At 33.6% G+C, this 26,202-nt stretch overlaps 1 protein-coding gene across 6 annotated transcripts in view; it reads right to left on the reverse strand.

The window, feature by feature from the left end:
• DPYD (dihydropyrimidine dehydrogenase) overlaps positions 1–26,202 on the reverse strand; it is an 858,821-nt gene that overhangs the window by 613,560 nt on the left and 219,059 nt on the right. For all 6 annotated transcript variants that reach the window (XM_042952991.1, XM_042952985.1, XM_042952988.1 and 3 more), the window contains exon 5: positions 14,698–14,859. In XM_042952991.1, the coding sequence (XP_042808925.1) occupies positions 14,698–14,859 (162 nt within the window). The remainder of the gene's footprint in view (positions 1–14,697; positions 14,860–26,202) is intronic.

A 26,202-nucleotide genomic window follows, 5' to 3' on the forward strand; every position in this document is an offset into this window, starting at 1 on the left:
CGCGATCAAGCACCCCTCATTTGTCTTATGCCTCTGTCCACTCCCTGCCTCTGCCCTGTCCATGTCTAGGTGGACATGGACATGCCAGGTGGCATCTCTCTCCAGAGTTTCATCTCAGATGGGGTTGTGTTTCAAAATCCCATACTTCAGAGATCCCCATGGCTTGGACCCATGCGGACTCTCTGCAGAAGGTTCTTGTTGAGCAATGGCCGGTGCCGGCTTGCCCAGAGAATGTTTGTGTTATTGTGCAGTGTGCAGCAGTAGAGGTTCAGAGATGATGGCAACCACAACACACAGCTGGTGCTAGTTTTCACCACACTCTGGTGTCTTTGTCCCAATGCCAGCAAATGTGGCTGCTCTCCAGGGTCTGCTGGGATCTTTGCCTGTGGGGAGGCTATATTGCCTCTACCAAATGCTCTCCAAGCAAAGGAACTGCTTCTCCTCGTGTGGCAAACGGACCCCTCAGACCACACTGCCTGCTCCTGGTGATTCACCTTATTTCCTCAGCAGAGCACCACCAGGCACTGAGCTCTAGAATTTCTGCTGTGCTCCACTGTTTATAGAATCTTAATGGTATCAAAACCCTCAACTTTCTTCCTATCAATGGTTTTGGGGAACAGATTTCTTGTTCAGTCCCCTGAGACTGTTTTCACTCTCTGTCTTTCTCTCTAAAAGCTACTTTTAGAGAACTGCTTTTCTTGCATGATCCCAGCACACCACTCTCCCCCTTTCTCTTTGTCTGTTCTCTCTCTGCAAAAACAGCTCCCTACCCTCTACAGCTTTCCTCTCCCCCAGTTAACCTTTCCACACCATGTACCTGCTGAGTTATGTGCCTGAAGTTACGTAGATTGTTGTGTTTATCCTCAGATCAATTTCCTAGGTGTGCAAAATGGTTTGATGCTGATCTGGCTGCATTTCAGGAATGAGAAGAGTTCAGGGTCTCCATGCTGCTCCACCATCTTGAATTCTCTTTGGGTTATTTACATCTTAACTCATGCCTCTTACAAGTGATCCATATTATTATAATATCACTGTTTTCTACTTTTTTATACTTCTAGTCATCAAACATATTTATGAAAATATGTATTTTTAAGTTGTTAAAACTAAAACCAATAAAAATACATCATTCTAAACTGTAAGCTGCCCGCAAGAGTATGTATTTGGACTTAAGAAAAAAAAAATTCAGGGGAAAAAAGTCATAGAAAATAATCTTAACAAGTATATAATTCTGGTACATTTCAAAGTTATTGCCCAAATCTTGGAAACTTATTTTTATGTCTTAAAGGTCTAGATAGTGATAAGTAGTTTTAAAATAAACTAAAATATTGTGATAAAAGTCATCTAGCAATATATCTAGTCCTACAGTTTTATTATCAATCATTGTGCCAGCACTGAGTAGTCTTAATAGATTTCTAAAGTATTTTGGAGAGGAATGTCAGATATGTAGTGACATCTATCAAGACATTGTTCTTTTCTATTAACCACTGCATAAAGAACAAAAGGAGAGACACAAATCAAGCCTTAACAGATATTACTTGTATTTGCATCCACAAGAGCTACATTTCACTATGGTACAAATTATTGATGTTATTACTGTTCAGTGTACATTTTTCATGTACATCTTATTTCTACCGGAAATAATTATTTTTTTGTACAAACTGTATTCACAAAATACCAGTAATTCTGGCAATAAATAGGAGTAGAATTTGAGAAATTTTATTCAAAGATGATTCAAGTTTGGGACAATAAGGCAAGATTGAGATGTAATTAATCTAAAAGTTATTCTCTAATCCATATTCTATTTATAAATGACCTGCAAAAGGGATTAGCCATAAATATTGTTTATTATTCATTATCATGGTAGTTTATCTTCGTTTTAGATTAGGTACCTGAACTAACAGATTTTATTGACCACTTTGTCAATCTGTATCATAAATGTGCTAGGCTCATTCCTAAATTTACTTATAGACCAGCTATCATCAAATCAGGCTGAGGCTTTCCAAATAAAATAAAACTTAAGATATAATCCTAAGCTTCATGGCCCCTCATAGCCTGGGCCCCTTTCAAAGCACTGTATCTAAATGTTATAGTAGTGTTTTTTTGTAATTTTTTATTATAGAAGGAACCCCAAGTTTATCATCTTATGCCCCACAAAACCTGGGCCCTGTATATACAATAATTCATAACTGGCCAGAAAATAATAAATAAAATAAAGGCTTTCTAGTAACATTCATAAACAAAAGAAACAACTAAGCTACATGCATTCATCTTAACAATCTATTTTAATATAGCTGCTTCATACAGAAGCACAGAACCTTCTTCACACAGAACCTCATTTTGTGAGTTGTGAGGTACAGTGACTGAGATAAATGTTGCTAAACTAAGAAAGTCCAATACTCTGAACTTGCAGCCAGAAAACCTCCATTTACAATGGGTTTGTATTGATGACAACATTATCTGGGGCATGTGAGAGTCTGAGAAATGATGGAAATTAAAGCACTAGCATTGTATTCTACATCTACCTTTATTAAATGTGAGTTTGAGGAAGTTACTAATTTCATGGAGCCCTGGGTTGCAAAGAATAGACAGGATAACATCTACCTGAAGTGTTATTTTGCAGATTAGTTAAATTCTAAGTGAAGTACCTAACACTGTCCAGGGCAACAGAAGTTTGCTTAATGTTAACTATTTTTCAATCACTTTGACCCTTAGTTTCCTTATGTCTGAAATGGGGAAAATATTGCCTAGTTTACATGTCTCCAGGGTGGTTTGTCAAAATTTTACAGTGAAATATTACAAAAATGCACTGAAATGCTATGCAAGTATGGTATACTTTTGTAACTCCACATTTCCCCCTGCCTGATCCTTTCCTTTGTACTAAGGTCTAATCACCTCTAAAACCAGAAACTAATGAAGATTGAATTATCAGTCCAAAGACCCTAATGGAAATGCAATATGTCTTATTAAGTTTGCTACAAAATTTTAGTTGTTGGCTTGTGTTATTTCCTGAGAAACACTGCAGGTTCTCAGGCCCTGCAGTTCAGAAGTAGCCTATAACAACACTTAATTCTAATCAATGCTCAACCAATGTTTGTTTCATTAACTGAATCCTTACCTAGTGGGAACTTACTACACTGAATTTTCATACAACCCAGTTTTCCTGGGATAATCCTGGTTTGTGCCTGATGCACTGAATTAATTATTAATAATGTCCTTGCTCACTCTTTATAGTATATCAGTCATTTGATTATCTTACTTATAAAACAATCAACATACACAGAGTATATCCAATCTCACCTTTCAGTTTATGTATTTTTTTTTGATAATGGTTTTAATTTGAGAATAATACTTACTCTTTTTCTTTGTCTCTACTCTTCTACTTGACAATTGAAATGTACCTCAAAAATATATTATTTGAGAGAACATGCAATACTCTATTTTATATTATAAACATGTTTCTATATTTTCCCCTACATGCTTGTAGAAGGCAAAACTTTAAGCTTTTAGTGACCTCCACATTCAAAATGAAGTTATGATGGAAACAAGATTTGTCTTATTAAATCACAATTAACTCAAGTAAGCATTGTTCCTCCTTCATTTCCAATTTTCCAACACATATACTGTAGTATTCAAGCAAAATATAAATGTTGATGTAATTTACATAATTATAAAATGTCTCTTAATGTAGGCTTATAATACCTGGCTATTGGAATTGCATTATTGTATTTTTATTGTACTTTAGACACTGATCGATTTGATATGAATTGTGTCTAACCAGTAAAATATAGAAATAAAAGTAGTGTATGATGATGGATACAGTATGATGGTAAGACAAGAACTGGGTTATATCAAATGAAAGGTGATATAAAAAACCTACTGGGAAATACAATTTAAAAAAATCTAAAGAGTAGTTTGGTTCTCAGTGAGTCATCTGATTTACTCTGGAATTCCATTTGAGTCCCATTCTTAACTAAAAGTATAAAAACAAAATTAAACATGCAATCCCAAGAAGTATATGCCACATAAAACAGTATATTTGATACATATTAAAATGAATAATCTCATAGAATGTTTATTGTGAAAACCAAACAATGTTTTCAGATAACAATTCCATAATTGTTATATATTCTAACAGTTCTAATATATTTCCAAAAATTCATAATTTTCTGGACCAGCAATATTAAGGGCTACATTTGTTTGGAAAAATTTTAAAACCCTCATGAGATTGAAAAGAAAATCCACACCAAACTATTATTTCCATGTTATTTTATTGAGGTAATATTGTTATATCTAATTGAACTAGGAAAAACTGCTTCATAGGGAGTCAGAATCACCCACAGCCTATTTGTCCCACAGGCACACAAAAGTGTCTGAAGCAAGGTGACTGCAAATGTGGGGATAGGAAGGTATTGAATAATAATGACAAGACAGAACAACAACAAAAAAGCAGGTGGTCTCCTGATTCTACTGCAGGCTATCCTTTGTGTGATTTATTTCTTTTCTATTACATTCTCTAGGTTCCATATGCTCATGTTCAAATAGAAAAGTATAAGGTATGGATTTAACCAATAATGGCAGACTACAAAGTTGATATTTTCAAAATCACTTATAAATTATAGGAAAAACAAATTTGAAAAGTATCATACTATTTTAGTCTGCTTTCCTAACCTTTCCTTAATTTGGTTGAAAAATAGATCCATATTTCTTTAAAGGTCAAAAATCAATTACTGTTTTATCAAACTAAAATAAATAAAAGTATTTACATCATGTTCTACTTCAACTTAAGTACTCATATCAATAGTTTAGTAGTTTTAAAGAATAGCATTTTTCACATTATACTTTTTCTTTTCATTGGCAGTCAATTAATACGTTGTTTGTGTTTTGCTTATCTTCATAACAACACTGACAGTTGGGTAATTTCAAGTAAACCATCCACTGACTTATGAATACAAAATTTTATAAAGCATCTTGCACTGAGGCCAACTTAAAAAAAAAAAGAGAAAGAGCTTTTCTTCGTAGTTCCATTACAAGACTAATTTATGATTTGACAGATATATTTGAAGCCATTATTTTGTAAAGTATAATTGAAGTATAAAAGATACATTCCTTTTTTAAACTCCACAAATCACTTAAAATGCATTTGATGCCATTCTAATCTACGCTATGTCTTAAAACAAAACAAAACAAAACAAAACACACAAGCAAAACCCACCAAACAAACAATTTTACTTTGGGAAGAGGAGGAAGGAACTTCATTAAAAACAAATGAGGGTTGAAAAGGGGGATTTCTGCAAGATGGTGGAATAGGAAGATTCTGAACTCACCCCCTCCCATGGACAGACAAAGTCTAAAGTTATATATGAATCATTTCCCTCTGAAAAATATCGAAATACTAGATGATGTTATTCTCCACAAACAAAGGGTAAAAAGACCATATTGAGGCAGGCAGGAGAGCAGATATGGTCTCAACAAAAAAACCTACCCCTGTTGCAGCAACATATAAAAGTGAGGCTTCTCACCAGTTCAGTGCTTTCCCTAAATGAGTGAAGGGCTGGTGTCCCACATCAAGCACCTCAACTCCTGGGATCCACACCACTGAGATGAACCCCTAAAACATCTAATTTAGAAAAACAGAGTGTCTGAAGTCCAAGGGACCCAAAATGATATCAAAAATTGAGATTTCCTCTTTAAAGGAATGCAGTCCCACTCATCCTGAAACCCAAAGAAAAAAAATAGCAATTTGAACACTTCTCTCATAGGTGAAGAGATTTATTTACTAATCTAAAAGCAACTGCCAGAGAGGAAGGGGATAGTGGTAACTCTCTCTGGAGATGAAGGCATTGGAAGAGGAGAAAAGAAAAAGGGGAAGAAGATGTAAAGTTCCCTAAAAGACACCTAGGTCCAAGAAGCTGAGAGATTTCCAATTTAGATGAACCCAAGAAGAGCCGCACCAAGACACATTATAATTAAAATTATAATTATAATTAAAATATACTTAAAGATTGGGGCGCCTCAGTGGCTCAGTCAGTTAAGTGTCTGACTTTGGCTCAGGTCATGATCTTGCAGTCAGTGAGTTTAAGCCCTGCGTCAGGCTCTGTGTTGACAGCTCAGAGCCTGAAGCCTGCTTCAGATTCTGTGTCTCCCTTTCTCTCTGCCCCCCCCTCAAAAATAAGTAAACATTAAGAAAATAAAAAATATATACTTAAAGATAGAGAATCTTAAAAGTAGCAAGAGAAAAAAGCAAATTGCTACATACAAAGGAAATCCCATGAGAATATCAGGAAATTTCTCAGGAGAAACTGTAAGACAAAAAGAAGCGACATGACATATTCAAAGTGCTAGGAGAAAAACTTCCAACTAAGAAAAGTCTACCCAGCAAGGTTATCATTCAGAATTGAGAGAGAGAAAAAGAGCTTTCAATACAAACAAAAGCCAAAAATGTTCAGCATTACTAAACTGGTCTTACAAAAAATATTAAAGGAACTTCTCAAGCTGAAAATAAATGACACTGTTAAATAAAAGGAAAACGTACAAAGGTAAAAATCTTACTGGAAAAGGTAAATATATTAAAGGTAGTGGACTGACCAAAGCTAAAGTACTAAAATTTGAAAAAAATAATAGCTAATACACAAAATAAAAAGATATAAAATGTGACATTAAAAATATAAAGTTTGCTGGGGAGAGTAAAAAGGTAGAGATTTAGAATGCATTTAAACTTACTTCGCTACAACTTAAAAAAGTGTAATACACATAGGATGATATACATGAACCTTAAAATAACCACAAATCAAAAACATAGAGTAAATACAACAAAGAAAATGAGGAAGCAATCTAAACATAACATTAAAGGAAGCCAACAAACCACAAAAGAGGAGAGAAAGAGTAGAAAAGAGACTCAGGGGGGAAATACTTAAACAACTTGAAAAAAGCAATAAATCAGTAGCAATAAGTACATACCTATCATAATTACTTTAAATATAAGTAGATTAATTTCTCCAATCAAAAGACATAGAGTAGATGAATGGGTAAAAAATAAGATGCATCTTTATACTGCCTATGAGAGATTCACTTCAGAAGTAAGGACATATGGATTGAAAGTGAAGGTATAAAAAAAGATATCGCATGGGGGGCACCTGGGTGGCTCAGTCTGTTAAGTGTCCAACTCTTGATTTAGGCTCAGGTTATGATCTCCCAGTTGGTGTGTTCAAGCCCCGCATCAGGCTCTATGCTCTCAGCACTCTCAGTGCAGAGCCTGCTTGGGATTCTCTCTCTCTCCTCTCTCTCTCTCTCCCTCTCTCTCTGTTCCTCCCTGCTTGCATTCTCTCTCTCTCTCTCAAAAATAAATAAACTTAAAATAAAAATAAAGCTGGCATAGCTACAGTCATATATATATAAAAAAAGAAGCATTAGAACAAAGACTGTAATACAAGACAAAGAGGGGCACTATCCAATAATAAAGAAGTCAACTCAGCAAAAGGATATAACATTTATAAAGAAGAAATCTACAGCAATAAAATAATAGTAGAATACTTTAACACCCCACTTATATCATTGGATAGATTAATTAAACAAAAAAAAACAACAAGGAAATATTGGTCTTAAATGACATATTAGACCAGATGAACTTAATCGATATATACAAAACATTCCATCCAAAAGCAGCAAGATACACATTTTTGTCAAATGTACATGGGATATTCTCCAGGATACATAATGTTAGGCCACAAACAAGTCTCAATAAATTAAAGAAGACTGAAATCTTATCAAGCATTTTTTTGAACCACAAAGCTAAAAAACTAGAAATCAATTACAAGAAGAAAATGGAAAAAAATATAAAAGAATGGAAATTAAACAACATGATACTGAAAAAACTACTGGGTCATAGAAAAAACAAAGGAGAAATAAAAACAAAATTCCTGGAGCAAATGAAGACAGAAATATGACATATCAAAATTTATGAGATGCCTTACAAGTGGTTCTAAGATTGAAGTTCATGGCAATACAGGGCTACCTCAAGAAACAAGAAAAATCCCTAGTAGACAGTTTAATATCACCCCTAAAGAAATTACAAAAATAAGAACATAAAAAATCACAAGTTATTAGAAGTTCTATAAGAGAATAATAGAGTTCGAAGCGGAAATAAATGAAATAGACTAAAAAAAGGAAATAGAAAGAAGAGAGAGACAGCTCAAATAAATGAATCATAAATAAAAGAGAAGTTTCAACTGATTCCATAGAAATAGCAAAAGATCATAAGAATACTATGAACAACTGTATGCCAACAAAATGGACAAGCTAGAAGAAATGGATGAATTAACAGAGACTCATAATTTTCTAACACTGAATCCTGGAAAAATAGAAAATCTGAGCAGACTATCTACTAGTAAGGACACTGAGTCAGTAATCAGAAAACTCCCCATAAACAAAAGTCCAAGATCAGATGGCTTCACTGGTTAATTCTACCAACCACTGAAAACTTTGATACATATCATTCCCAAACTCTTCCAAAAAAATCGATGAGAAGGAACGTCTCCAAACTCATTTCAGGAGGTGACCATTACCCTGTTACCTGAACCACACAAGGATACACACAAAGAAAACATTACAGGTTGATATCTATGATGAACATAGATGCAAATATCCTTAACAAAATATTGGCAAATTGAATTCAACTGTACATTAAAAGGATCATTCATCATGATCAAATGGCATTTATCCCACAAATGCAAGGATTTTTTCAACATCTACAAATCAATGAAATACACCACATTAACAAACTGAAAAATAAAAATTATATGATCATCTCAATAAATGCAAAGTATTCCATAAAGTTCTCTACCTTTTGATGATAAAAACTCTAAAAAAATGCATATAGAAGGAATGTATCTCAACGTAATACAGGTCTCATTGACAAGCCCACAGCTAACATCATACTGAATAGTGTAAAGTTCAAAGCTTTTGCTCTAAGACCAGTAACAGACAAGAATGCTCACTCTTCCCACCTTTATCCAACTTAGTATTGGAAATCCTATCCACAGCAATCAGGCAAGAGAACTAAAAAGCATCTAAACTGGAAAGAAAGAAGTACAACTGTTACTATCTGCAGAAGACACAATACTATATAAAAAACCCTAAGGACTCCAACAAAAAACTGTTAGAACTAATAAATGAACTCAGTAAGGTTTCAGGATTTAAAATTAATATAGAAAAATACATTGTTTAGGGGCGCCTGATTGGCTCAGTCAGTTAAGTGTTCGACTTCAGCTCAGGTCATGATCTCACAGTTCGTGTGTTCGAGCCCCATGTTAGGGCTCTGTGCTGATAGCTCAGAGCATAGAGCCTCCTCCAGATTCTGTGTTTTCTTCTCTCTCTGCCCCTCCCCTGCTCACACTCTGTCTCTCAAAAATAAACATTAAAAAATTAAAAAAGAAAAATTGTTGTTTATATTCACTAATAACAAATTACCAGAGAAAGAAATGAAGAAAACAATCCCATCCAAATCCCATCAAAAGAATAAAATACCTAAAACCAAATTTAACAAAGGAGGGGAAACACCTGTACATTGAAAATTATAAGACATTAATGAAACAAACTGAAGAAGACACAAACAGAAAGATATTAATGTTCATGGACTGAAAGAATTAGTATTGTTAAAATGCCTATATTACCCAAAGCAATCTAAAGATTCAATGCAATCTCTATTAAAACTCCAATGGTATTTTTCACAAAACTAGACGAAATAATTGTGAAATTAATACAAAACCACAAAAGACCCCCAATAGCCAAAACAAGCTTGAGAAGTAAATAAAAAGTTGGAGGTATCACACTCTCTGATTTCAAACTATACTACAAAGCTATAGTAATCTAAACAAAATGGTACTGGCATAAAAACAGACACATATATCAACAGAACAGAATGGAGAGCCCCAAAATAAAACCACAGACAGCCTCTTCAATAAAAGGTGTTGGAAAAACTGGACAGCTACATGCAAAGGAATGAAACTGGACCATTTTCTTACACCATATATAAAAAGTAAACTCAAAATGGATTAAATACTTGAATGTAAGACCAAAAGCATAAAACTGCTACAAGAAAACATAGGTTGCAAACTCATTGACATTGGCCTGGATGATTTTATTTTCAGATGTGAATCAAAAGACAAAGGAAACAAAAGCAAAAATAAATGAATGAGCAAAAGAGACTATGTCAAACTAGAAAGCTTCTGCATAGCAAAAAAAAATATATCAACAAAATGAAAAGACAATCTACTGAGTGGGAGAAGATGTTTGTAAATCATATATCCAATAAGGGATTAATATCCAAAATATATAAAGCATACATATTGAATTATATAACAAAAAAACCCAAACAATTCAATTAAAAAATAAGCAGGGGTCCCTGGGTGGCTCAGTCAGTTAAGCATCCAACTCTTGGTTTCAGCCTAGGTCATGGTCTCACAGTTCATAAGTTCAAGCCCCATGGTGGTCTCTGCACTGACAGTGCAGAGCCTGCTTGGGATTCTCTCTCTCCCTCTCTCTCTGTCTCTCCCCTGCTCGTGCTCTCTCTCTCTCTCTTAAAATAAATAAACTTTATAAAAAATACAAAAAAAATAAGCAGTGGATCCAAATAGACATTTTCCCAAAAAAATGCAGATGGCCAACAGGCATATAAAAAGATGTTCAATATCACTAGTCATCAATGAAATGAAAATCAAACCACAATGAGATACCACCTTACACACGTCAGAAAGGCCATTATCAAAAGGAGAAAAAAAATAACAAGTGTTGGCAAGGATGTGTGGAAAAGGTAATCCTTGTGCACTGTTAGTGAGAACATAAATTGGTGTAGCCATTATGAAAAATATTATAGAGGTTCATCAAAAAACTAAAGACAGAGCTACCATATGATCAAACAATTCTACTACTAGGTACTATTCAAAGAAAAATAAAATACTAATTCATAAATATATGCACCTTATGTGCATTGCATTATTACTCATAACGGCCAAGATATGGAAACAACCTACATGTCCGTCAACAAATCAGTGGATAAAGAAACTGTAATATGTATATACAATGGAATATTACTGGCATATAAAAGAATGAAATCTTGTCGTTTGCTATAAGATGGATGGATATTGAGAGTATTATGCCAAGTTAAATAAGTCAGATGGAAAAAGACATATACCACATGATTTCAATAACACATGGAATCTAAAACAAAACAAAACAAACAGAACAAAACCTAGACTTACAGATACAGAAAAGAGATTGGTGGTTACCAGAGCAAACTGGTGCTGAGAGCAAGAAATAGGTGAAGGGGATCAAGAAGTACAAACTTCCAGTTATAAAATAAGTAAGTCATGGGAAGTGATGTATAGCATGGGGAATATAGTCAATAACATTGCATTAACTTTGTATGGTGACAGATGGTACTAGATTTACTGTAATTATCATTTCACAATGTATACAAATGTTGAATCACTATGTTGTACACCTGAAACTGTTATAATAATGCATGTCAATTATACCTCAATGGAAAAAAACAAGTGAGAGTTCTCAGAGGAATGCTGTCTCTCTATCATCCAGGTCACCAACAAAGTAACCATATTATTTTAACACATTTTGTTTTGAAATGCAGTGTTAGTTCATATACATACTGTGTAACTTTTCACTTATGACATCCTTGCAAGCTTGCCCTGCTATAATGAAGAAACAACGAGTTCTCAAAGAAAGATGTAGATGAATTCAAGTTAATCTTCTCCATCAACTAAGGATTTTCTTCTGTTGTAAAGATCATACCACACAATGGTAAGATAAGCCTAATACAATTTTGAGTTTGGTAAGAAAAGAAATTAAGTCCAATAATTTATTGCAACAACTCACAACAAACTGTTTCTATTTTCTCATTCCCAAGAGCCCTTGATTAGAATTGACTTGTCAGAAAGCAGAGAAGGAGTAACCTTGATTTATTACTAAAAGCAAAGTGAGACTTAAGCTGGAAAGATATTATGTGAAGGGTCCAAAAAGGAGAGAATATGTTGGGTTGAAATTGACAAAACCAGATAGGAAAGTCATTAACTAACAATCTAGTGTTGAAGGCATTTAATTTGGCCTTCTAGCTAATGGACCACAAGGATTATACAATCTTACTGTAACCTTGATGTAAGTTGGTCATTTAAATGATACATGGAAAATGATCTGGTAGTTGACTCCGAACGGAAGACACCGGAAAGCATAAGGTATCCCAGAGAATCAGTTGTTTTCAAAGGATTCATAAAAGGGAAAGCTAGGACTCAAACTTGTGTGATGGTGAAAAATACTTTCATTTTATTTCCTTATAAATTAGTATCCAAATAACACACCTGCTTCTATTCTAAAAGTCTATAAAATTTAATTTTAAAGAATATTATTCAGTGTCAGGGTTTTTGAAAATTCCCCAACCTCTATTACTAAAAAAAATCACAAAATAATACTGACATATTATTTCAAGCTATAAGGATTCAAGAGAGTTTCAGGAAAAAGAGTCAGGCAAAATAGCCTTTTTATAATGGGGTGTCCCTGCCACATTCCAAAGTAAAGTTAATGAATAAATTTTACTTTCAGATCCTCTTATTTATATAACTTTCAGTCAGAGTATTTTAATAACCTTCTGGAATTATAATTAATTTGACATATGGTTTTACGAAGTTTAATTTATGTAGTCATTGTTGAATAACAATATTATTTATGGTATAAAACACACTGTAGCTGTGTATCACATTAAAAATGTTGCATTCTTATACACTAATAATGAAGCAACAGAAAGACAAATAAAGAAACTGATCCCCTTCACAATTGCACCAAGAAGCATAAAATACCTAGGAATAAACCTAACCAAAGATGTAATAGATCTGTAGGCTGAAAACTGCAGAAAGCTTATGATGAAAATTGAAGAAGATATAAAGAAATGGAAAAACATTCTCTGCTCATGGATTGGAAGAACAAATATTGTTAAAATGTCAATACTACCCAAAACTATCTACACATTCAATGCAATCTCAATCAAAATTGCACCAGCATTCTTCTCGAAGCTAGAACAAGCAATCCTAAAATTTGTATGGAACCAAAAAAGACCCCAAATAGCCAAAGTAATTTCGAAGAAGACCAAAGCAGGAGGCATCACAATCTCAGACTGTAGCCTCTACTACAAAGCTGTAATCATCAAGACAGCATAGTATTGGCACAAAAACAGACACATAGACCAATGGAATATAATAGAAACCCCAGAACTAGACCCACAAAAGTATGGCCAACTAATCTTTGACAAAGCAGGAAAGAATATCCAATGGATAAAAGAGTCTCTTTAACAAATGGTGCTGGGATAACTGGACAGCAACATGCAGAAGGATGACACTAGACAACTTTCTTACACCATTCACAAAAACAAACTCCAAATGGATAAAGGACCTGAATGTGAAACAGGAAACCATTAAAACCCTAGAGGAGAAAGCAGGGAAAAATCTCTCTGACCTCAGCCGCAGCAATTTCTTACTTGACACATCCCCAAAGGCAAGGAAATTAAAAGCAAAAATGAACTATTGGGACCTCATGAAGATAAAAACCTTCTGCACTGCAAAGGAAACAATCAACAAAACTAAAAGGCAACTGATGAAATGGGAAAAGATATTTGCAAATGACATATCAGACAAAGGGCTAGTACCCAAAATCTATAAAGAACTCACCGAACTCCACACCCAAAAAACAAATAATCCAGTGAAGAAATGGGCAGAAAACATGAATAGATACTTCTCTAAAGAAGACATCCAGACGGCCAACAGGCACATGAAAAGATGCTCAACGTCACTCCTCATCAGGGAAATACAAATCAAAACCACACTCAGATATCACTTCACGCCAGTCAGAGTGGCCAAAATGAACAAATCAGGAGACTATAGATGCTGGCGAGGATGTGGAGAAACGGGAACCCTCTTGCACTGTTGGTGGGAATGCAAACTGGTGCAGCCGCTCTGGAAAACAGTGTGGAGGTTCCCAGAAAATTAGAAATAGATCTACCCTATGACCCAGCAATAGCACTGCTAGGAATTGACCCAAGGGATACGAGTGCTGATGCATAGGGGCACTTGTACCCCAATGTTTATAGCAGCACTCTCAACAATAGCCAAATTATGGAAAGAGCCTAAATGTCCATCAACTGATGAATGGATAAAGAAATTATGGTTTATATATACAACGGAGTACTACGTGGCAATGAGAAAGAATGAAATATGGCCTTTTGTAGCAATGTGGATGGAACTGGAGAGTGTTACGCTAAGTGAAATAAGTCATACAGAGAAAGACAGATACCATATGTTTTCACTCTTATGTGGATCCTGAAAAAATTAACAGAAGACCATGAGGGAAGGGAAGGAAAAAAAATGTTAGAGAGGGAGGGAGCCAAACTATAAGAGACTCTTAAAAACTGAGAACAAACTGAGGGTTGATGGGGGGTGGGAGGGAGGGGAGGGTGGATGATGGGTATTGAGGAGGGCACCTGTTGGGATGAGCACTGGGTGTTGTATGGAAACCAATTTGACAATAAATTTCATATTAAAACAAATATTGGATACCAATAAAGCACCAAGGATTAAAGTTATTTTAAGATTTTTGTGCTTTAGGGGTGGGTGAAAAGAAAAACAATATGTACAGCATACATACCTCAGTGGCAAACTGCTGCAATCCACCAATATTAATTGGTCCCTCTTCAGTGGCATATAAATTGCATCCACCCACACAAAGATCAGAGGTTGGACATACCATTCCACAGGTCAGACCAAGTGGGTTGTCAGAAAAAATCATCTTAGCAGCTCCATAATAGTTCTACAAAAATAAAATAAAATAAAATTTTATTATTTAACAGTGCACATTAAACACCTTGGAAATATGACCTAATTTTTATTAGGTAATTGTAGTGAAGATTAAGACATATATAAGATACAGAGGTTCCAATACTCTATACCATGAAGAAATATCAGGTAATCACTAGTAGAGTACCTAACATATGGGAGTATTCAATATATGGTGTATTAATAAATGCAAAATTAATCAATTTTTGAAAACTGAAATTTAAATTATAAATGTTCTGTAGGGATACCTAAGGTGGTTCAGCCAGTTAAGCATTGGACTCTTGATTTTGGTTCAGGTCATGATCTCACAACTCGTGAGGTCACACCCTGTGGGGCATGTGGAGAGCTCTAATATTTCAGAGTCTGCTTGCGATTCTCTTCCCATCTCTCTGCCACCCCCCATCTGTCTCTTCCCTCACTCCTCAAAATATATAAATAACCATTTTTTAAAAATAAATAAATGTTCTGTAAATAGTTTTCTTTCACAAGGCACCTAGCCCTACTCTGACAAGAATAATTTTTTCATGTTTAACAAAGGTAAGTTTGGTAGATTGTTTGAACAAACTTAAAGCCTAAATCTTAAAACTTTAAAAAACAAAGAAACAAAAAGGTTATCCTCAATTTAACTAAATTAAAAGCATCTAAGCCCTCTTTCACTCTTTCATCTGGCTTGTCCAGAGAGACTCTGTGTTATGACTCTCTATAGTGACTATCATCCTTTAATTACATACTATTAACCAAAGATGCAGATAAAACTCATTAAACAGGCACTCCTGGACCAGACCTTGACATGGCCATCTCTCATTACTCCCTTCTACACATTTGACTATTATAGAATAACTTAGAACCCTATTCATTTTATGAAGAGTTTTTAGAACCCGACTTTTCATAAATTGTACAACTATATCATTATTTACTAAGAATGAATAATTGAATATTTTGGAAGTATTTTTTTCTCTAATCAAAAGTAAGAATTGGACCTGACCAGTATTCCTCAAAATTGTCAAGTACGTCAAAAATAAGGATAATTTGGGGGCACCTGGGTGGCTCAGTCGGTTGAGCTTCTGACTTTGGCTCAGGTCATCATCTCAAGGTGAGTTCGAGCCCCACATCGGGCTCTGTGCTGACAGCTCAGAGCCTGGAGCCTGCTTCAGACTCTGTCTCCCTCTCTCTCTGTCCCTCCCCCCGTTCATGCTCTCTCTCTGTCTCTAAAATAAACAAACATTAAAAAAATTTAAAAAAATAAGGATAATTTTAAGAAAATATAAAACTCAAGATAACGCTAAGGAAACATGACAACTAATTGTCGTATGTATGTATTCTGGACAGGGCCCTGGATCCCTCCCAAAAAGGCACTAGGTAAAAACTAAGGAAATCCAAACAAAGCATAGATTTTAGATAGCAATAACATATAAATAATGTTTCATTAATTGTAATAAATGTGCTATCCTAATATCAGATATTAATAATCGAGAAAATAATAGGCAGGTCCATATGGGAATTCTCTGTACTATCTATCTTCACAACTTTTCTGTAAATATAAAACTTCTGTAAAAATATGGTTTAAAAGAAGATATGGTATAATGCATTTAACTACATGGAGCGAATGTGTTTATTTCTCCTTTTGCTTTATTTAAAATATTTTTGAAAGTCTTTGAAAACACACACATTGCTTCCATGTCCAACCTTCGTCATAAATATAAATTCCTAGAGGCTATAAAATACTGACGATAATAAACAACAAGAATAACCTTAACTACTTCTTGACTCCTCAGTACATTACCAGCAAGTTGCCAGGCCTTTATTTAATCTTTATCATCAATCATCTTATATAAGGTGTCCAACACTCAATCAAAAATTTCTAAGCATGAGATGAGACAGGATTAAATACCTGATAATCAGTGTAAAAATAAATCAATCAAGCAGACCCACACATCTGATACAGAAACTGGAGTTTGAAGAAAAAGACTTTAAATAATCTTGATGAAAATTCAGACAAAGAATAGACAAACAAAATAGAAGAAACAAGTAAAAATATAACCAGAATACTGTGATCTATTTAAAAAGAATCAGGGGCGCCTGGGTGGCGCAGTCGGTTAAGCGTCCGACTTCAGCCAGGTCACGATCTCGCGGTCCGTGAGTTCGAGCCCCGCGTCAGGCTCTGGGCTGATGGCTCGGAGCCTGGAGCCTGTTTCCGATTCTGTGTCTCCCTCTCTCTCTGCCCCTCCCCCGTTCATGCTCTGTCTCTCTCTGTCCCAAAAATAAATAAAAAATGTTGGAAAAAAAAAAATTTAAAAAGAATCAAACTGACATTCCATAACTAAATAAAACATTTAAAAATAGGTCTTAATGCATGGTTTTAATAGTGTTCATGGCAGTTTAACAGTATTTGTCTTACTCAATGTGTCTCCTTAGCAACCAACAGCAATGTCTAACACATAAGAAGTGTTCTTCAATACACTTTTTCTGAATACATAATAAGAATGTGTAATAAAATTCAAATTATAAATAAGGAAACTGAGGTAGGAAAGGTAAATAATATGCCAAAGGATCATAGATCATACAAATTGACAGAGGCAGGATTCAAAGTCATATATATGGCCACATATTCCTAAGGACCAAGACATACTCTAATACTAAAGAATACTGGTGATTACCTAATAGATTATAAAATTTAGTTGCAGTATTATTTTTCAGATATAGTATGCATCTTTATGTAAAACACAAAAAGCTGTTTTCAGTATAAATTGAAGGGCATGTAGCTAGCTCACTAATTATGCTTTATAATTTATTAGATGACTTTTAAAAATATTTCCCTTAGTTTTTATGTTTCCATCAATTCAATGAAAAGTTGTTATAAGGTGAGAGTCTTTTTGTCTTAAATCAAGAGATTAATCTGTTTCTTCCTCCAATTTGGTCATATTTAACACTGTCTTTGTGAAATCCTTTGCTGGTGTCACTGATAGAGGCTAATAGTAAAACACTATCTCAACAAAGTATAATTTTCAAAAGTTAACACAGGATACCCTTTCACATTCAGAAGGTACATGTCTCAAAAATTTTACTTCACTCAATAAATAAGGAATCATTAAGATGGTAAAGGTGATTCAAAGAGCATTTGAGGCTGACAGGGCTTAAATGCTAAACTCACAAAATATTTAACAATTCATACCAATTCTTCACAAATGGTTCCAAAATATATACATGGAATATATCTCAGGAATGCAGGGTTGGTTTATCACCTCCCAAATTGATTAATATAATATACTGCATCAATAGAATAAAGGACAAAAATCACATAATCATCTCCAAAAATGCAGAAAAACCATTTGACAAAATCCAATATTCCTCATGATAAAAACTCACAACAGACCTTAAAAAGAAAGCCACTAATTCAGTTTAGAGGTGAATAAAGGATATCTATTTAAACACCATAGCTAACATCTCTATGCTGAAAACTGAAAGCTTTCTTCTTAGGATTAGGAACAATACAAGGATGTGCTTCTATCCAGCACAGTAACAGAGGTTTTATCAAATAATTTGGCAAGTAAAGGAAGTAAAAGCTATTCAGATTGGAAAGTAATAAGTAAAACTATTTCTACTTGTAGATGAAGTGATCACGTAAATAGAAAATCCTAAATTCCACTAAAGAATTATTAGCAATGTGATGCTTAATTTTGTGTCAATCTGACTTTGTTATGGGATGCCCACATTAAACATTAATTTGGGGTGAAGGCATTCCATATGAGATTAGGATTTCCATATAAACACTGTGAAGGCATTTCCATATGAGATTAGGATTTATATTGGTAAACTCTGTAAAGTAAACTGCTCTCCCTAATTGTCACTCAACTGAGTGGACATGAACAAGAAGACTTGAATAGCACAAAAAAGGTGAGAGCAAGAATATGTATATGTTCATTCTGTTTCCAAGGAGAACCCTGACCAATACAGCACTAATAGTGACTATAACCAGTTTATAGGGCATAAGATCCATACACAATAATCAACTGTATTTCTACACACAACATATAAAACAATTAATAAAAATGAAATCAAGAAAATAATTCTATTTAATAAGAGAATCAAAATACAAATTAGACTTTATTTGCCAAAAATGTGTGAAACATATGTTCTGAAAATAGAACAATGATGAAAGAAACTAAAGAAAACCTAAATAAATTGAAAGACAGCCCATGACCCACGATTATGAGTTAGAAGACTTATTATTAGGATAACGATACTCTTCAAATTGACCTACAGCTTAGAGCAATCTTGTCAAAATCCTAGCAGATTTCTTTGCAAAAATTGGCATATTGACCTCAAATTTGTATGAAAATCCAAGGGAACCAGAATAGGCAAAACAGCCCTGAAAAATAAGAACAAACATGGAAGGACTGCATTTCCTGATTTTCAAAATTTATTATGAAGCTGTGGTAAAGAAGATATTGTGGCATTGGCATAATAATACACATACAAACCAATAGAACAGAATTGACAGTCTAGATAGAGCCTTAATATTTATGTACAGCTGATTTTTTTGACAAGGGTTCTAAGACAATTCCATAGAGAAAGAATATTCTCCTCAAAAAATGATGTGATAACTGAATATCAATATGCAAAAGGATGAAGTTGATCTCTAGTCCACCATACATAAAAATTAACTAACAATAGATTATAGATCTAGATGTTAGAGATGAATCTATAAAACTCTTAGAAGACAATATACGAATAAATCTTTAAGACTTTGGATTAGGCCATTGTTTTTAGATATGACAACAAAAGCACAAGCAACAAAAGAAAAACAGATAAATTGCATTTCATCAGAATTTACAACTTCTATACTACCAAGAACACCATCAAGAAAGTTAAAAGGCAACCCACAGAAGAGGGAAAAATCATATATGATAAGAAATTTTCATCTAGAATATATAAAGAACATTTATAACTCACTAATAAAAAGATATTCAATTAAAAAATGAACAAGGGTTTAAAAAAAGAACAATAGTTTAGTATAAACAATTCTCCAAAAATATACAAATGTCCAATAAGCACAAGTGTTGCTAAACATCACTGGCTTTAAGAGAAATGCTTGTCAAAATAATGAGATACCACTTAGTACCTACTTGGATGGCTACAGTCAAAAAGACATACAATAAAAAATGTTGACATGGATGTGGAGAAATTGCAACAATCATACAATGTTGTCAGGATTGAAAAATGGTGTCTCTGCTTTGAAAAATAGTTTGACAGTTCCTCGAAAGATTAAAAATAGAGTTACCATATGATTCAGCAATTCCATTCTTTGGTGTACGCTCAAGAAAATTTATAACATCTGTCCATATAAAATTTCATACATTAATGTTCAAAGTAGTGTTATTCCTAATACCTAAAATATGGAAGCAACCTAAATGCCCATGACTGATGAAGGGCTAAAAAATGTGATATATCCATATAATCAGATATTATTTAGAAATAAAAAGAAATGAAGTAATGATATATTCTAAAATATAGCCGAACCTTGAAAATATTATGCTAAGTTAAAGATGCCATTCACAAAAGATCACAAATTATGTTTTCATTTATTGTAAATGTCCAGAATAGGCAAAACTAAAGAGACAGAAGGCAGACTGGTAGTTGCCTAGGGCTAGGGATCTGAGAAAAAATGTAAAATATCTACTGGGATATTTGGGATTATAAAAATATGCTCAATTTGACTGGGATTATAGTTACATTTCTGAACATATACTCACTATCATTGAATAATAGTTCACTTTACATTGGCAAATTGTATGAGCTATGAATTTATCTCAATAAAGTGTTATATTTTTAAAAGTACACTTACATGACTGGAAATTATATAGGGGATTTAATAAAGAAATAAATCTGATTTATAATTTAAAATTAGAAGTAAATAATTTAAATTACAAATAAAAATCATAAATAAAATTGCTAGATTAGATACAAAACCATGCAGTATCCTGGAGAGCAATAAAACATAACTCTTGGAATTATCTTTTATACTGAACAGAAAAAATTTGCATTTCTACTCCACACAAATCTAAAAGTTAAGATGTTTGAACTTTTATTTAAACTTTATTTATTTTTTTAAGCAATCTCTACATCCAATGGAGGGTTCAAACTCATGACCCTGAGACCAAGAGTCACACACTGCTCGGACTGACCCAGTCAGGCACCCCTTAGATTTTTTATTATTCTTAATTTTAATTCCAGTATAGTTAACAGTGTTATATTAGTTTCAGGCATACAATTTAGTGATTCAACAATTTAAGATATTACTCAATGCTCATCAAGATAAGTGTACTCTTAATCACCTTCACCTATTTCACCAATGCTCCCCCCACCTTCCCTCTGATAGCCATCTGTTTATTCTCTATAGTTAGACTCTATTTTTTGTTTTTTCTGTTTTTTTTTTCTTTGGTCACTTGTTTACTTTCTTAAATTACACACACAAGTGTAATCATATAGCATTTGTGTTTCTCTAACTGGCTTAATTCACTTAGCATTATACTCTCTAGATGCATCCATTGCAAATGGCAAGATTTCACTATTTTTTATGGTTGAATAATATTCCATTGTGTGTGTGTGTGTGTGCGTGTGTGTGTGTGTGTGTGTGTACATACCAAATGTTCATCTGTAGATGGACAATTGGGCTGTTTATAAAGCTGCAATAGGGGTGCCTGGGTGGCTCAGTCGGTTAAGCATCTGACTTTGGCTCAGGTCATGATCTCATGGTTCGTTGGTTCGAGCCCCGCGTCAGGCTCTGTGCTGACAGCTCAGAGCCTAGAGCCTGCTTGGGATTCTGTGTCTCCCTCTCTCTCTGCTCCTCTTCCACTCATGCTCTCTCTCTCAAAAATAAATAAACATTAAAAAATTTTTTTAAAGCTGCAGTAAATATAGGGGTACATATATCTCTTCGAATTAGTGTTTCAGTGTTCTTTGGATAAATACCCAGAAGTGTGATTACTGGATCAAATGATAGTTCTTTTTTTTTAACAGTGTAAGATGATTCCCCTTTTCCCACATCCTTGCCAATACCTGTTGTTTCTTGTGTTGTTAATTTTAGCCATTCTGACAGGTGTGAGGTGGCATCTCATCGTAGTTTTGATTTGTATTTTCCTGATGATGAGTGATGCTGAGAATCTTTTCATGTGTCTGTTAGCCATTTGTATGTCTTCTTTGGAAAAATATCTACTCATGTCTTCTGCCCATTTTTTTAATTTATTAATTTTTGGGGTGTTGAGTTTGATAAGCTCTTTAATGGCTGACTGTCTAAAAAAATCCTATTGCATAATTAGAAGTGTCCTAGTAATATAAAAACACTATCATGAGAAAAAAATGTCAATTGTAGATTACTTTTAAGGATATTGGAGGGGAGGACACAGAAAGAACAGATCCTAATTAAATGACTAAGGATCCTCCACAACAATACTGATTATCTTATGATCCTCAAATTGAATTTTAATACTGAATGTAAAACAATGATCCAAGAAGAAAAAAAAGATATGTTTGAAAAAATACAACAAATAAAACACTTAAAATTACACTTATGGCTCATGATTTGCTATAGTTGTCAAAGCACGAGGCTTGATCTATCACAGCATATCACTGACAATAAAACTGTCTAGTATTTCTTCAACCATCTCATGATCCCAAGTACAGCTCTTACACCAAAATAAAACTGTAGGAGATTATGACATTTAAAAAAATACTAAGAATCATTGAATATTTCTTAAATAATAAGCACAATGGGATTTGAAAAAAGAAAAGGGAAACAAAGAAAAAGAAGCATATGCTCCATGACATCGAGATGTTTTGGTAGCAGAGTGAAAAGTCACTTCAGGATGAGGTTTAGAATCTGCTTTAAGTGGGTGGCAATCAAAGTGATTCTGAAGTGACAGGACTAAGAGATGAGAGGGAGTGGCATACAAGTTATGCTGGACTGACATGAGTGAATAATTTTAAAAGTTCAGAATATGTCTTGGCATAATGATTTAGACAGTTGGCTAGAGTTGTTCATTGACTCATGTGAAATGATTAGAAGATATATTTTGGATGTATTTGGACCAAATTGTGGAAAATTTTGATGTCCAATCTAAGGGTTTAGTATTTCATTGAGGCTTTTTAATAGAAGGGTGCTGGCATTAAAAGAATAATTGGGAAGATATTGTATAGATGCTGTGAAAACTCTCAGAAAGGAGAAAGAGGGAAAGTGAAGAAGAAAACATAATACCTAAACAAACAAAAAAACAAACAAAAAAACCCAAATGCACTGTATCACCGAATACACAAACATGGTTTTGAAAACAGGCTGAGCCAACATCAAGCAATGATTCAGAAGTCACCTTTGCACTCTACCTCTCACAAATAACTTTGAAGAAATGGTAGAGAACTCTGCAGTGTAGGAAGCTGGGTACTCTGAGTCAAAGACATTCAGAAACCTGTTAGAAAGGGAACACCTCCTCAATTCTTCCCATCAAGAACACAAGATCAATAACAATTTTTTTCTCTCATAGTAAGTGGGAAGATTTCTTCAGTTCTCTTTCTAAACAAGAGGTTTGACTCCTATTCTGTGAGCTCTTAAACCTTTCTAAAAGCAAAGGCTGTAAGATTTAAATTTAGAAGGGTACTTTAAAGATACCCCAGCAGTCTCCTTCTAGAAAATACACAATCACTTCAACTGTTTTCTTCATGTTGTTCGATCATTCACAAGCATTTTAGTCTTCAATTGTGTGAAGAAAAATGTACGGGGTTATGTTAGCAGGTATAAAAACTAAATATCTGATCTTTTGTGCACAGATTTGTTTTATATATAAAGCATGAGGACTTTTACTCCTTGTTTAAGCAAAAGTCTAAAACACAAATGATGTTTGACATGTTTGTTGCTTTTATATCAACACAAAAGTATAGGCATTGAATGTTCTCTAGTCCATTAACTTACACATATTTTGCAGGTGTTGAATTTTCTATTACTCATTGGAGTTTTTAAAGCTTGTTCAAAGATACAACATGTGCCATTTTCATGTGAGTTAATTTTAAGACAAGTTAAGTTTTATTCTTTGCTTTTTATTTTAAAGTTATAGCTTGAAATTGCATTAGCATCATCTTTCTACAATTTAATGGTTTAAAGTCATTATCAAGAAACATGAGAAACTCACAAGCCAGCTATCGTCTCATATGTTATAACAAATTTAACCAATAGTCCTATCATATTTGGGCCTTTATATCATCACAACATTATCAAAACAGCTGGTGGATTTATTTTAAAGTGTTCTTGCTTTTTCCAATGAGAATTTTCACAGATGGAAGCACCCTTCCAAGATAAACTCCAATCTGTTGTATTTAAAAACTACTTGGGGAACTTCAATAAGTTTGCATGTGTGAGAAGGGTGAATTAACATTACTTATACTTCTAGATTGAGCTGTCTAATAGCAAGTGTGCTAATGTACATTAATTTAATACAAAATGTCCCTAATAGCACATACAGAAAGTACAGGCACAGGGAACACTGTCAAGTTGTCACCATCTCTCAGTAAACAACCCATGGGTATTCACACATTTGGCAAAGGAGAGTGGGAACCTGTCATTAGCAGAACACACAAAAACTCCTGCCCTCACAGTATTCACCCTCTTCTGGAGACAAATGTGGACAGAATAGGTTTGGTGGTTTTACTCTGAAAACCCTCTCTTCATATCTCAGGCATACTAAATTTTAGGAAAGTTTTTCACAATATGATTAGACTTTAGAAATATGAATTAACTTTAGTCCTATGCAAACTGAATGTGTAAGGGAAGAATTAGTCTTGTAGAAAAGAAAATTTTTTATCTGACCTTGAGATGCTAAACTAGGAAATACATGTGAATGTGCACACAGGTGCACATGCAGGCTTTGAAGCCATGCACTTCTGGATTTAAATCCTGCTTATATCCTACTGGGGTGGGGGGGGAATGTAGTATCTCTTAACCTCAGTTTCATCACTTGAAAAATGCAGATCAAAATTCCTTCTTAATTAATCATGTATACACTTTTTTTTTTTAATTCGACACATCACATGCCTAGTGCATTATGTAACATAGATCTAGCAAAAAGGTTTCCTTAAAAAGTTAATCCTAAGGGTTTAAGATTTTAAAGTTTATTAAATAAAATTCATGTTAGGAAGTAGAAGAAGAAAGACAACAGGAAAGAAGTAAAAACTATACAAAGAAAAACTATAATCAACATATTAAGCCATAGAAAGAAATGGTATGGACACATGTAGACAGAGGGAGGATTCTTTATATACCTTATAGAAATTGTAAAAATACCACCTCTACTTCTCCTCTTTTCTGGATCGTATCCACTCTTAACTGTTTAACTGACTTGAAAAGCTATTAACTTTCCCCATTAGTTAAGAAAACTGAGTGCATATGTGTACAATTATTCCATTTATGAATCATCAAGTGTTTATTGAACATCTACTACATGACACTATTGGTAACCACTAGATATTCATAAAGAATCAGTATTTGTGTCTCTAGACTGTTCCCATTAAATTAAATAAATTTTTTCATCTATACCAAAAATCTACCCTTTTCATACTTTCTATCATTGCTCAAATGATAATTCCTTTAAAAAGCTTTATTAATATTTCAGCCATTTTCTAATTAGAAGCATAAGGCCAGAATGTTCTTTGAACTACACCCTTTTGATCATTGTATTTGTTAATATACATTTACAGTAGTTGTATATTTTTTCTGACATGTATCTTTTATTATATTTTTAAAATTTTCTTGAGGTCAAAGATGATCTCTAATCTATATTCCTTGCCTATAAGCAGGTAGTGGAATATAAGACTAGAAACTCAATTGATTACTGTTTATATTTTAATATAAGAAATAAACATTTCTATAAAATTAAAAAAATAAAATGCTTCACTTGGAGTTAGCAATTTAAACTACATAATGTAAATATCTGCTATAGAAATTTAAAAGCCCACTTTATCCATAGAAAATAAAATGTGCAATAGATTTTGTAAAAATTTACAGAGGTATTTTTTTCTTTCCAATAGGTTATTAATAAATATTAAAATAATAGGATGCAAGATTTTATTTAGTTGAATGCTATAGTTTGTGTATAATAATAGATCATAATTCAGATATAATTTCTTCAAGAAGATAGGATACTTTCTATATCTAAACTTAAATTCAAATATAGAAATATTTGTTAAGAGTTAATGACCATTAAAACTTAAAAAAAAGGCAAGTAGAAATCTACACATATCATTTATATAGATCATTTAACTTGAAAGCAAATGA

This window comes from Panthera leo, chromosome C1 (assembly GCF_018350215.1).
Source record: "Panthera leo isolate Ple1 chromosome C1, P.leo_Ple1_pat1.1, whole genome shotgun sequence".
NCBI lineage: Eukaryota > Metazoa > Chordata > Mammalia > Carnivora > Felidae > Panthera > Panthera leo.